This window comes from Ascaphus truei, chromosome 10, assembly GCF_040206685.1.
Source record: "Ascaphus truei isolate aAscTru1 chromosome 10, aAscTru1.hap1, whole genome shotgun sequence".
NCBI lineage: Eukaryota > Metazoa > Chordata > Amphibia > Anura > Ascaphidae > Ascaphus > Ascaphus truei.
In genome coordinates this window covers 6,261,777-6,275,927 of record NC_134492.1, presented here as the reverse complement: position 1 = coordinate 6,275,927, position 14,151 = coordinate 6,261,777, and the positions used below count along the sequence as shown (strand labels likewise).

General features: G+C 44.4%; 1 protein-coding gene across 3 annotated transcripts in view; it reads right to left on the bottom strand.

The window, feature by feature from the left end:
• TTLL7 (tubulin tyrosine ligase like 7) overlaps positions 1-14,151 on the bottom strand; it is a 137,090-nt gene that overhangs the window by 53,380 nt on the left and 69,559 nt on the right. For all 3 annotated transcript variants that reach the window (XM_075615678.1, XM_075615679.1, XM_075615680.1), the window contains exons 11-14: positions 13,253-13,400; positions 10,959-11,032; positions 8,807-8,942; positions 5,775-5,861 (exon numbers count right to left, since the gene is read on the bottom strand). In XM_075615678.1, the coding sequence (XP_075471793.1) occupies positions 5,775-5,861; positions 8,807-8,942; positions 10,959-11,032; positions 13,253-13,400 (445 nt within the window). The remainder of the gene's footprint in view (positions 1-5,774; positions 5,862-8,806; positions 8,943-10,958; positions 11,033-13,252; positions 13,401-14,151) is intronic.

The window sequence follows — 14,151 nt, the reverse complement described above, 5'->3', positions numbered from 1 at the left end:
ACACACCTAAAACAAGTATATGTGGTTTTATTTACGAACTATAGCCCTTCCATTCTATAACATGAATGGAGAGTTGAATAAAGATGGAAAAACAATAACTATTAAAATCAGAATTCCTTCTTACTTACCAATTTAGCTTCATAGTAAATGTACAGAAGGATACGTTACAAATCTCATACTTTGGTAAACAATAATCCTTCTTCCACCGACCGACTACAGGCAAGAACCGGCTTCCATTCCCGATCACTTCTACCTTTGATCCCGCAAATATAAGCCATTCTGGGGATCCCCATGGTGTACGAGGTTCCGAGGTTCAGAGTACCAGAGATTTCCGTTTGGAAAGTCCCGCAAACAATGTAACCCCTAAATGTTGCAAATAAATGTGAATGTTTTAAGAACATTTGAAGCAATGAGTAATTTTAGTCCAGTACTCACGGGCCCAAACCACTTTCCTCACGGTGAAAATAGCCGCTATAATGTCAGTCTTTGATTGAGATTGAGTGTCAGTGGTCACGCCCCTAAATATGCATCCGTAGTTGCCCACTCATCTTTGCAAGGGGAAAAGGCACACGGCTACAGGGTTGCGAACTGCAAAAAGGAGACGGCAAAAAGACTAATATACCGGAATTTAACAATGGACAAGGCGTGGCCTGGTTCGCCACCCAGGTCTCTTCCCCCGTGACACCGAGGACGGGTAAGAAATCTGCAGCGGTAAAAAGGGGTCGGCTGCGAGACAGGATAAGCGCGTTTAAAAGTTGAATAGTGTCACAGGAGGACCACGTAGCTCGCAAAGCCCAGCGCGCAGATGAGTCGGCAGGGGGAGAAATCCCCATGTAGCGCAGCGTGCTTACGGCCTGCAGCTCTAGAGTCAGCGTCGGCCCTGGATCCGGCAGCATATAGCGCAGCGGGGAAAGAATTTCACGGCCGCGTTGATAGGCTTGCTGAAGGCTTTGGAGCCTCAGGCATCGGCCTCTTTCAGGACGACGTCAGGAATAGGAGCTATGGGCACAGCACTAGGAGTTGCAGCAGCATGGGGAGCCCACAGCATAGCCACCGGGATCCCCTCCCAGATAGCTGCAGGGTCGGTTGTACAAAGCGCCCCCTACTGGTGTTTGGGCAGCAGCACCAGAGCAATCCATAGCCCAGGCAGTCGTCAGCCCTCCCCCGGAAGATCCCGCTGGCAGCCACTGGTCCGATTCCCGGTGATTCTCAATCCAGCGTCAACCATGGCCAGGGTCGTTGGCACTGCAGCGGCTCTGTCATCGACGGGAGGGGGGGCGGTCTCAGATGAGGCGTTTGCGGATGCAAACTTATGTATTGCCAACGCGTTAGGTGCGCATTTGACTAAGAAAGAGAGGGGGAAAAGTTGGGCAGGGGAATACATGGAGCTCCTATCCCTGCTAACAGTTTACAGAGAAGCGCTGGCGCGATCATCCAGGAAAGGGGACGCTAGGAAAGACGACATTGAGAGACATCTCTTCCCGCGCACATTTGTCAATTGGTCCCGCGCATTCAGAATCCTGGCCGGGGGAATCGGGGAGAAGGCCCCCCACTTATGTTCGGCCCTTTCTAAATACTTGGCTATGACTGGGCGTGCCCACCAGAGGCACAGCAGTATGGGCTGGTGGACTTATGATGCAAAGTTTAGGCAGAAAATGGCTTTGCACAAAGGTAAAATATCATGGGACATAAAAGAGATAAACCTTTGGATTGATTGGGTTGGCGTGTCGGACAAGCCGTCGCCCTTTCAAGGAGGGTCAGGGGGCAGACGCCTGGCAGTCAGCTCGGGCAGGCAGGGAGATAGTCAGGCCGGGGTTTGCTGGGCTTTCAATGATGGCCAGTGCTCATACAGTAACTGCCGCTTCGAGCACCGCGCACGGTAGACCGGGCGTGGAAGAAGGTGAATAGGGCAGTAGGCAAGTTCGTGGCGCAGTACGGGGGCTGGGGAAATCGGACATCTGGATTTCGATTGTAGCCCAGGGGGGTTACTCAGGGCAGAAGGGGTCCATATGTCGGATATCGGGTTAGACCTGTTTAACAACACTTTGCAGGAGGGTTTGGAGAGGGTTCTGGCATGGTTGGCGATACAGGCTTAGTTTTAGGGGGAGGTTAAATAGGCCCGGCAGTGGCGGCTCTTGGGGGGTAGGTGCTTGTTCTTGCCAGACTGGGACCTGGGCTGTTTGAGCCCGGGGGGAGTACGAGTGGGCAAGGTCAGTTATCCATGACCTCGAGAGCCCTCTCACGTAGGGGACACGAGATGAGCGGTTCGAGGGCCGGCAGACCGTCCCCTCACCCTCCTGTCAAAGGAGCACTCTGGCAGGGAGTGGCATTTACCCCTCTTAGGTTTTCTGTATAAATAAATAGCAGCGGCCATTTTACCGCCAGTTCCCATTTCCTGTCTTTATTCGTACGTTACATGTGGGTACAGGGGGGGGGGGACAAGGGTAATGCCTGGCAGCCTCCCTGGTCAAGAGAGGCCCAATACGATAAGTCTACCGTCTACCAAACAGAGATGCCATGTTGAGCCACCCGCGATTATTGCTACTGAATCCCATACAGGTGATCACCCTAGTCGCAGGGGAAAACCCGTGGCCAAGCGGTTAAAAGAAGACTTGGTAAAATGGAAAGAGGAGCATGAGCAAAGAGTCCTCTGCCGAGGTGAGTGTCAGGAATCCGCCCCTGGGTTTGGCTGGAGCCCATCCATCCGGAGCTTTGCAGGTTCCAGACAAACTATTCCCTGCTTCTGCAATCACCTGCCTCTGGCTGCCTCCTGTGCAGCTCTGGCCTGATTGGCCTCCTGTGCTATTTAGTGCCTGCCCCGCCCTCAGGAAGTTGCTGGACATAGACTTTGCAATCCAAGTTGCAATTAACTGTGCTTGTCACAGACTCTCTATTTGGCCTGCTAGGCCTCCTTGTGCCTTGTATCCTGCTCCTAGTCCCCTGCTTCCCTAGGCCTTCTTGCATAGTAGCCCCGGCGCTGCTTTCCTGGTTCCTGGCAGACTTCGCCGCGCTGGAGCGGCTACGCTGGTTTCCCCAGTGTTTCCTGTGGCGTGTCTGCACCCCTGGTTTCTGTGGCCTTCATCCTTCTCTGTTCCTGTTCCCTCCTTCCTGAAACCCTGCCATGCTGAAGCGGATTTGATGAACTTTTCCTGCCTTCCTGTGCTGAAGCGTTGGATTCCCAGCACTGTGGCTTCTGGTTCCTGCTTCCTCCAGGTGGAGATTGTTCCCGTGCGGAAGTCCCTGTACTGAAGCTTCTTGTTCCTGTGACTCCTGTCATTGCCCTGTCGCGCTGCAGCACCTACGCTGAAGTGTTTTGCGCTGAAGTTTTCCCGTTGCCAAACCTTGCTTGTACCTCAACCCTGTGCCGCCTGCCTTGACCCCAGCCTGGATAACGTTTACGCTGATTTCTCCTACCCTGGTCCAGCTATGTCTGACCACGGAATCCACACTCCGGACCTGACTCCGTGGCCTAAGGTCAGTGCTTATACATCCCCACCTCAGCCCTGCGGTCCGGGACCAGTTTGTGGCAAGCACGATGGTTACAGTGAGAAAGCTAAGCACATCATGGAAAGACTGGAAGATACACTGGTTACATGGAGAAAAGGCTCCAATCCCAGTGTGACTGGGGACCCTCTCCCTCCACCCATTCTCATTCGAGCCGCAGGTACAACTAGAGCGAGAGTGGAGGGATTGGCTTCAGCCGTGGCTAGCCAGAGCTGCCCACAAACGGGGGAGGTATGTGACAGGGCCTTAACCCCTGTCTAAAAGGGCTTCAATAGAAAGACTGTATTGGTTTGATGAGTCCAGCAGGGTGCTGGTTAATTGCACCTACAGACAATTAACCAGTCTCCACCTGGCTCATCAGACAGGTAAAAAAGCCTCCTGCTTACATTGCAGGGGATTGCTCTAGCACAGGGGAGATCCCAGGGAACCAGCCCCTCTATTCCAGGACACAGTGGTCACTGGAACCCGCCACAGGGTGCCCCCCACGGACACAAACCCAGACCCGGACTGAGGGAAAGAACCCCTGACAACAGGTACCTCTTTGGACTTTGGGGCAGAGGCTGGAAAGAGGCCTAGCCTCCCAGCCCTGGATAGGGACTGGGACAGCGAATGTACAAAAGGATAGGCTGTGTGTTTGTGTGCTGCCTTAAAGCTGTGTTGTTTGAAGATACGGGCAAAATAAAAGCCAAGGTTTCATTTCCCCAATATATGCCTCTCTGGTCATACCCCTGCACTCGCCTCCTACAATACTCCTTTCATTTAAACCCAAAGCAGCAGCTGAAGATTCAATCCTTCCTATCACCAAAATGAAGCAAAGGAAATTTGGCTCTCTGTTTTGGGAAGAGCAGGGAGCATCAGCTTATAGGAATCCCTGTCAAAATCTATAAAAAGCAAGAAGTGACACCCCATTTGCATGTCATTACCCAGAATCCCTGGCTGCAGTGGGAGCACTGTATGCGGTGTGATTATGGGGTAAGGCGGGTGTGTGGCTCTGGGTGACACGTGAATATGCTCATAAGTGTTTTTTATTATTATTGTATTTTGGGAAGTGCACTTTTTGTTTATTTATTACATCAATAAAAGACCGTGCCAGACAGGCTCAAGGGGCAAGAGACACAGCAAGAATAGCAGAATTAAACATTCTGAAGAAGAGACTTTTTTCCTCCAATAAACACCCAAAAAGTGTTGATTCAGGATGATTAATTTTGTTTAAGAGGAAGCAGATCTCATTGACAAGTTGATAAGATAATGTTTTTATATGTAGCCATGTCCCCTCTGGGTCCCCCTTACCTCCGTCGAGGGGAAGAGGGAAGGCTACAGCGGGCTGCGGGAGCGTTGAAGCAGGTGGGCTGGCGATCTGGTCGCCGGAGCTCCGCTGTGGGGCGCCGATAAGGGCGCCGCCATTTTGTAAGTCCCCAGCTAGGCCCCAACTCGCCATCAGCTTGTGGGTCCGTTAGGGAAAGGTCCCTCCGATAGGGACACTTTCCCCATTAGCCTAATAGTGTCAGGGACACAGCAAAGACGCCGTGCAGTGACGTACGGCCTGTGGTCTGGGATCAGACCACCACCGCAAGTGAGAGACTCTTAAAGGTGAGACACTCCAACGGGAGTTCACCCCACGCAGAGCCAGGCGTCTTCGTTGGATCAGACGGATCCTTTCAGCAGTCGGTGGTACCGATTGCTGGAGCGTCCGGCAGGTATCCATCTCTACTAGTGCACCAATGGCCACACATTCTCTGGGTAGCGTTACCACACACTTTGGGGTGGGATTGGCTCTGTGGACACCAGGTGGTTAGGTACCCATGGCCCCTCAGTACTTTGTGGGAATCTCACCAGGGTGTGGACAAGGTGGTGGTTGGACAGTGGGGCACTGGGTGGGTACGGCGGTGCATGGCCTGTACAGTACTGTGTTGTATAGTTATTCACTAAGTTGCATGTGCAGTAAATACCCTTTTACCATGCCTGTGTGTGTATTTACTACTGTATTGTCTTGGGAGGGGCTATCCTATTGTATTGGGATCCTTCTCAGGTGGAGGCGCTGTCACCAGATAGAATCAGGTACACCCCAGGCTCCCTTCAGCGGAGGATCAGGCTCCTGTGAGCCACGCAGGTAAAGCACCACACATAGTTTCCCTAGACACGGGGGAAAGGGGACTACACTTACATTCAGGGGACCTGCTCCATTATTCTCTCTAGTTCTGATCATTATTATTGAACAAAATAAATTTTCATCAACATATCCAAAGCATGACTTGGGTGATCCTACGTACCCGCGGTTCCCTCTGTCGGGTACATTTTCCCATCAGTTTTTCATCATCCAACTCGCACTGCTCTAGAAGGTCCAGAATATCTTCCTCCTACGAGTTACAAAACACGAACATCAGTAACACACAATATGATTTTTATTTTTACTACTTTAAACATCAACATAGCCGTGCATTATTGATCTGCAACGCACACAAATTATTATTAATGATTAATATAGGGCCTATTCCATGATGTTAATCTCGCTTATCTCTCATTGACCCGAGCTGAGAAATTGTGCAATTTTCCACTTCAGACGGCTGTCCCTATCCCAGAGCGCTATATCACTGCCGGAGGGTGGAGCGAGGCATTGCAAGGTGTTTAAATCCCCTTCTGTGGTTAAACTGGTATTTCCCTTTATCCTATGGAATGCTTCTTGCTTTTGGAGTTTTCATGGGAGGTGTATCTACAAGTGTACTACCCTTTTACAAGCACTGTTTCATCTATAGCAAGAATCTCTTTACATCCTCCTTCCGTCAATATAAATCGTGCCATGCCCCTAGGCCATTGCACGCATTACTATTGGATCTCTAAAAAGCTGAAGGCCATCTCTGTTCTCCATTTACATTAATATTATATATACAGTGCTCATTTGGCCCATCAGCATTCTAATCTCTTAGGAAAGGCATCAGGTTTTTGTTCAGTGTTGAAGTAGAAATTGACTTTCATCTTATCCTGCTTCATTCTAGTAGCCTCAGGTATGTATTCTCCAAGCCAATAATGATTTCCTCTGTACATGCTGATAGATAGATATATGTATACTGGACATGCATTATCAAAGCGTCATCTAACTTTAAGTGGAGGTGAAGATAGTACATATGCATGTCAGTCTTTATTCAAACAGTGAAAAAGTGTACTTTAACTTTATTTTGGAAGTTTTAAGTTACATTTATTTCTATAAATATAATGAGAAAGTATAACCCGGCGCTTAAAACTAAAGTGAAAAGAAGTGCAGCTCAACACCAATAAGACAAACTAACTCTAAGTTCTAGTGAAATAATAATGTGAAAAATTAGGGGATCGCAAGATAAAGTGACTAATAAATATATGTGAATAATGATGAATAAATAAATATGGATAATGGTTTATTTATCCATATTTGTTCATCACTATTCACATATATTTATTGGGCACATTTTAACCTGCGCTCCCCTAATTTTTAACATTATTATTTCTGTAAATAGTAAGGAGAAGTGAGTAGATTACTTTGAAAATCTGCGGATTTTGTTTATTGATGCATTCGTCTTGTGAGTTTGAATCACATGAAAGCCTCAATCCAAGCAATACAGGTCTATCTGTCCATGCATAATAATAATACAGCTCAAGCCCGTTATAGCGCGATCCGTTACAACGCGGATCCGCTTATAACGCGATGTGAGCGTGGCTTTCCGATTTTCGTATTTATGAATACTTTACAACACGATTATTGGTGTCTTAAATACTTTATTGTACAATGCATACAATTGTACATTATTTCTAACGCAATGTGACCCCAAGCACAGCGTTATAATGGGGTTGAGTTGCAGTTGCAGTGTGTGTGTGTGTGTGTGTGTGTGTGTGTGTGTGTGTGTGTGTGTGTGTGTGTGTGTGTGTGTGTGTGTGTGTGTGTGTGTGTTGTACGTGCATCCATAGGCTGCTGTAACTTCTGTTACTGCTGCAGTAATGGGATATTACCTCTATAACTCAGAAGACCTATTGACAGATTAAAACTTGATCAAAAAGAAAGAACATCGGTTATGACAGTTGTTACTGTGGAAAGCAAGATTATATTCCAAAATACTTCAATTCAAACTAACTAAAAAAAAGGCTACTTTTACAGTTAAAGTTTTTAACTGGGTTTTGTCTTCTTCTTCAAATATGTAAGTAGAGAAAATATATTTTCCAATCTAGACGTTTTACAGCCTTCTATTTCAATTGAAAAATAAGCAAAACCATTCATCACAATAACTAGATTAAAGAAGTCAGGTTGCCATGCAAAAAAAAAAAATGAAAAAGAAACCACAGCTTTTCACATGTGCCTTATATTAGTAACATTTCATAGAAGTGAACGGATCTGCTACTTCACAAAACAAGGTTTCATATGTAACAGTACAATAGGGGTAAAGGCACATTGAGGCTCAGACATATATGTGAACGTTTTGCTCCCGGGAGATAATGTTGGTCATTTAGACAGAAATGGTTATTCAAAATGGCTAATAATAATAATGTGTATGTCTGTATTATTCATATTTAAATGATATTGTAAAATCTATTTATTTAAGCTGGTGTAATTTGTGTGATAATTGATGCGGTTTACAATGCTGTTAAAGGGAATTTAAATGGCCACCCGCGAGGAAGATTACATCGCTGCTGTTGCGGCTTTCTCCTGGGCCGAGATTTGGCAGCCATTTTGTTAACCCTGGAAGGAGATTTAAACCGCTAACTTTCCCAGTAAGTATCTACCCATCATGATGCTGCTTTGAGGTCATATACATATGGGCAGTGCATATATATCCACTCACCATATAGGTGACCTTATCTATGAAACTGCTGAGGATAATAAAGCTAAACAAGTTAACATTAAATAAAGGGCCTCAGGGAAACTTGTGGTTCTGGGATTGGTTTTAATAGATGAGAGGTTCCAGAGTCAGGTTCTGTGACCAAAGAAAAGGTAGATGTACCCCCCTGTGTGGCCCATATGAGACTGTAATGTATTTTCCCCAAGGGTTAACCCCTCCAATGCATTGCAATGCTGCCCCTCTGACAGCAGAGTGGTTAATGATGTATACACTGCCTTGTACATATCATTTCAGCTATACCACTTGGATGAAATGAATAAGAATGTGTCTGCCTGTATCTATGTTACCTAGTGCATTTTATGACACGTGAAAGCGATGAGATATCTGACATCAGGGAAGTATTTTGTCCGGAACCCTCTTGTGCACAATGTAGCAAAGCTCCATCCAAATAATGTACTCATCCACCGTTTCTATCGGCTCCTGCACAAGCAAAGCTTTACCTTCATTCTTTTCAAAGGATTATTCATCTCTCGCTGGAGGGACGCAGCTCTGCCGGCGAGGAATGTCTGGAAGGCAGTGGCCAGGAGACCTTCATATTTTTCTAATAACAGTTTATCCTCAGGTGGGTAGATGCGCCTGGGAAAAGGATAGAAAAAACAACAAACACAAATAAAACGATGACAAAGTCACGTTTAAGTGCAGTAAGTGGAGTGAAAGACTTCTCTCAGCTGGTAAAAAAATAACGTATATAGTAATATTAGAATAAACTTTAACCTCTTCAGCACTGGGGGGTTAAAAGTGCAATCTGTAATACTGATGTTTTATTAAAACGTTTTATGCCATCTATTGTTAGTGTATAACTCGGCTTTCCTTTCCTCTTTGTGGTGGCAATACCCCACGCGTGCCTATTTTAGGACAGTGTGTATGGGACGGCTGTAGCTTTGCTGGTTTCTGGATAGAGGAACGTTTTAGGATTCACAAGGAGAAATTCAAACAAAACAAAAAATTGCGGAATATTTCCAACTAAAAACTTTGATTTCTTTGTTTGTTGATGCGATCACTCGCCCGCCTGCTCTATTTCTAAAAGTGAGAACTCCGTGGGGGATTTTACTAGCATCCAAATGAAGAAATGCAATGGTAAGGTGCTTCTCTATCTGCTATTACAAGTAACATTTGGAAGCCAGCGAACAGTTCGTGCAAGTCTAATGACGTAAATGCGCATTGCCTGTGGCAGTCTATTATCTGTCCTTTAGAATAAAGATGAAAAGTCATTTGCATCTAGGTGGCTTAATTGGAAACGGCTTCGGCTGAAAATCACAATCATGTTTTATCAACTGTAGCCTGCTCATCGCGAGTAGCAGGCCTCATCTCGCCCGTTACCTGCGAGCTTCCTTTTTGGAAATGTTTCCACAGTGCTGAAATAAACAGCTTTTGTCATGAAAATCGGGCCAAAAAAAATCTGCAATGTGCGTCCCTTAGTGTGACACTTAATAAAGCTCCACCCGTGTGGGCTCTAATACCAAACTGAAAGAGCATATTTAACCAATTAAACATGCAACTTGTGCCGACTTTCCATTCACTTTCTGATGCACACAGAATGGAAAAACATTTGTGAAACAAGAAAGAAATCATTCGTACTTAGTAATGTAACCCCCCCCCCTCTTTTCCCCCCTCTCCTCTCCCCCTCTCCCGTTTCACACCCCCCCCCCACAAAAACAGGATCACACATAGGAACCCAACTTCTTCTTTACATAAACTGGCCATCATTTTTCTGAATTTATTGCAATGTTTAAGCGTATTGAATGATTACCTGTAATACACGCATAACTATGTCAGCATGATAAACTAAAGTATAGTCTCTTTTGCCAAAGAAGCGTGTGAGAAAGGCAATATGTTTTTTCATCAAGCTAACAAATTATTTTTAAAATCAGAAATCTTAAATGCACGTAGCACAAGATAAATATAAAAATGTCGAGAGCGTTAATGTATAACTGTGAAGGGCATCCTCTCTGCAGACAGACTGTGGTATATGGCCAGGCAAGAACCCCAGTGACGAGACTAATCACTTGCTTATGTCTTCCAGTAAAGCAGCCTTTCCAAGAAAAACACTTGGATTCAATTACTGCTTCCCGATTTTGATCCCCAGCCAACCAAGGTTTAGGGCCTTTCATATGGAGCACTCAGCCCCCTCACCCAGTACTGGGCCAAGTATTTCTGCACCGAGAGCTGCGTCTTTTCTTTCTTTCTTTTTTTTTAGTTTCCGATCAAATTTAATTATCTTTTTGCTTTCTTCTTGTTGTTGCCATTATTGTTAATTATATTCAATCTACTTTGCTGTTTTGCATATAACGTTTAACCCCTTATGTGCTACCAGGGCTTCTGATGCATCTAAAGTTATTATTAGGCATCTCTAAACAGTTAACCCCTTGAATGTCAGAGTGAAAATTTTGATAATTGGATGAACAGATCAAGACGATGTAATAAATGGAGAACTACTTTTGAGTGTAAGTGTTAGCTGTGGCACTTCAACCAATGAAAGTATAAAACAACATATTCACAGATATAGGGTCTTATTCTATATGTGCCAAAGGTGAGGTTTTATAAGTAACTACCCCAATAGTATTGTTACTCATGTGAAGAATGTGTACTTACCTGTAGTTCCCCATGTGCCCGTTCTCATACTCTTCCCTGGATATTTGCTTCCGTACTTCTGCAAGCCTTTCTTTCTACAAACCAGAATACCAAGTCTTCATTTAACATCTTATTTCTAGATAAAGAATGGGCAGAAAAGAGCCTTCCGGGGTATCTAGTACAGCAGGGCTGGGCAACTCCAGTCCTCAAGGGCCACCAACACGTCAGGTTTTCTGGATATCCCTGCTTCAGCAGAAGTGGTGCAGTGAAAGACTGAGCTACTGATTGAGCCACCTGTGCTGATACAGGGATATTCAGGAAACGTGACCTGTTGGTGGCTTGGAGGACTGGAATTGGCTATAGGAATCAAAGAGCAATGTTACTCATGAGTACTGCTTTCTTTCTTGGAACCCCAAATGCTAACTTATTTATTAAAATGATCTATTTTATGTATTATTTCTTTGATGCACAGAGATTTACACAATTTTTTCACAGATTGCACTCTATTTTATTTAAACAGAGTACCACTATTACCAGAGTACTGTACCACTATTACCAGAGTACCACTATTACCAGAATACTACTATTACCAGAGTACCACTATTACCAGAGTACCACTATTACCAGAGTACCACTATTACCAGAATACTACAATTACCAGAGTACCACTTTTATCAGAGTACTGTACCACGATTACCAGAGTACCACTATTACCAGAGTACCACTATTATCAGAGTACTGTACCACTATTACCAGAGTACCACTATTAACAGAATACTATTATTACCAGAGTACCACTATTACCAGAGTACCACTGTTACCAGAGTACCACTATTACCAGAGTACCACTATTACCAGAATACTACAATTACCAGAGTACCACTTTTATCAGAGTACTGTACCACGATTACCAGATTACCACTATTACCAGAGTACCACTATTATCAGAGTACTGTACCACTATTACCAGAGTACCACTATTAACAGAATACTATTATTACCAGAATACCACTATTACCAGAGTACCACTATTACCAGAGTACCACTATTACCAGCGTACTACTATTACCAGAGCACCACTATTACCAGAGTACCACTATTACCAGAATACTACTATTACCAGAGTACCACTATTATCAGAGTACCACTATTAACAGAATACTATTATTACCAGAGTACCACTATTACCAGAGTACCACTATTACCAGAGTACCACTATTACCAGAGTACTACTATTACCAGAGCACCACTATTACCAGAATACTACTATTACCAGAGTACCACTATTATCAGAGTACCACTATTAACAGAATACTATTATTACCAGAGTACCACTATTACCAGAGTACCACTATTACCAGAGTACCACTATTACCAGAGTACTACTATTACCAGAGTACTACTATTACCAGAGCACCACTATTACCAGAGTACCACTATTACCAGAATACTACTATTACCAGAGTACCACTATTATCAGAGTACCACTATTAACAGAATACTATTATTACCAGAGTACCACTATTACCAGAGTACCACTATTACCAGAGTACCACTATTACCAGAGTACCACTATTACCAGAGCACTACTATTACCAGAGTACCACTATTACCAGAGTACTACTATTACCAGAGTACCACTATTACCAGAGTACCACTATTACCAGAGTACTACTATTACCAGAGCACCACTATTACCAGAGCACCACTATTACCAGAGCACCACTAGCATTACCAGTTTCTAGAAACCATTACAATGAGACATAGTTTATTGATTGGGAGTCACGATCTGTGCTAAAAGCAGAGCCTACTAAATGACTCATATTCCACGTTTTAGAAGGTCTGGCAGCCACAGATTGCCTACTCGGCCACCGCAGAATCCACTCCCTGTGCTTCCCTGAGACGGGGGCCGCGTGTGCTCTCTTCTCTTGGCCCTGGCCCCTAGCTAAACATGTATAAATATGAAGAGCAATTATGAAACCTGCCGGAAATTGTATTTCAGTGACTTATTTTATTTAACTTCATCTTATTTTATCCAATTGTATTTTATATCCATTCAGTATTAAGCATGAATGGAAGGGTAATTACGTTTGCCCTCGCCCCTTCCCTTATTATTTCCCTCCCCCCTCCCCCGCACGTTTATGTAATAAAGATGTAAAACTAGCAATTAACCGAGTAAAAATAAACTAAAAATCTGCGCTCTCGCTCCCGAATCGGCGATATTGGCCTTCACAGGTGGAAGCGATAGTGCGCTGATGGCCCCAGCCCATCGTGTGATTTCCAGGCTACTGTACGTCTCAGTGATGGACATTTACCAGCTCTTCTCTCCTTCTCTCCAGCGTGTGGCGCTGTTTCTCCCCGTCAGAAGATCCCGGCGATAGCCTCTTCATGGAACCCTGACCATACAGGCGCTTCTGCGCCTCAGCCTTTTGTTTGGCCAAATTTTTCTTTTTATCACTTGTCCTAAGGAAGACCAAATTGGGGCTCTGTAATATGTTTTAACAATTATGGTTTTACCGTCTTCTGTGAATAGCGAGTACAAAGAACACGCATGTATTACTTGGAATGACATTAAAATGACCAATGTTCTACAGCAGACATACAATTTAGAATTGGCCGCAGAGTAACAATTTCATTTAAATCATTTACTGTCCACGAAACAAGCGACTCCAAATCTTCTCTAACTCAGTTATCAGAACGTGAAAAGTGACGTACTGTAAATGGCAAAGTAATGCACAACCATTCTGCTACGTGCCAATTTCCTTGACTGTGTTGCTAAATTAACTGATAAAAAGGACAGAAACCGTTAAGTGCATTTTGGCATTTCTGTGTTTGTGTCGCCTTTCACCCATTATAAATGACCCTTAAGCCACATTTACACAGTTTTATGAAGTAATAAAAGTAATATTTATTATGCTTTTATGCTGCTTCATTTAACATAGTAAGTATGTGCATTGAGTGCCTCCACTTTTAAGAGGAGTGTCTTTGTTACTCATAAACACAATGAACTCCATCCGTACACGGGTTCCTTCATAATTAGAGGTAGGGAAAAACAGTACAAAGTCTACAATAGACTGCCCCCTAGCTGTAAGTGTGCGGCATGGGCAAGCAGTTAGTCTTGAGTTGTACAACTCTAACGTGCATGTACAATCATTTGGTTGCAAATAACTCATTGGAAATAGTTTCAGCTGAAACTTACAGTTGTGTTTTTTTG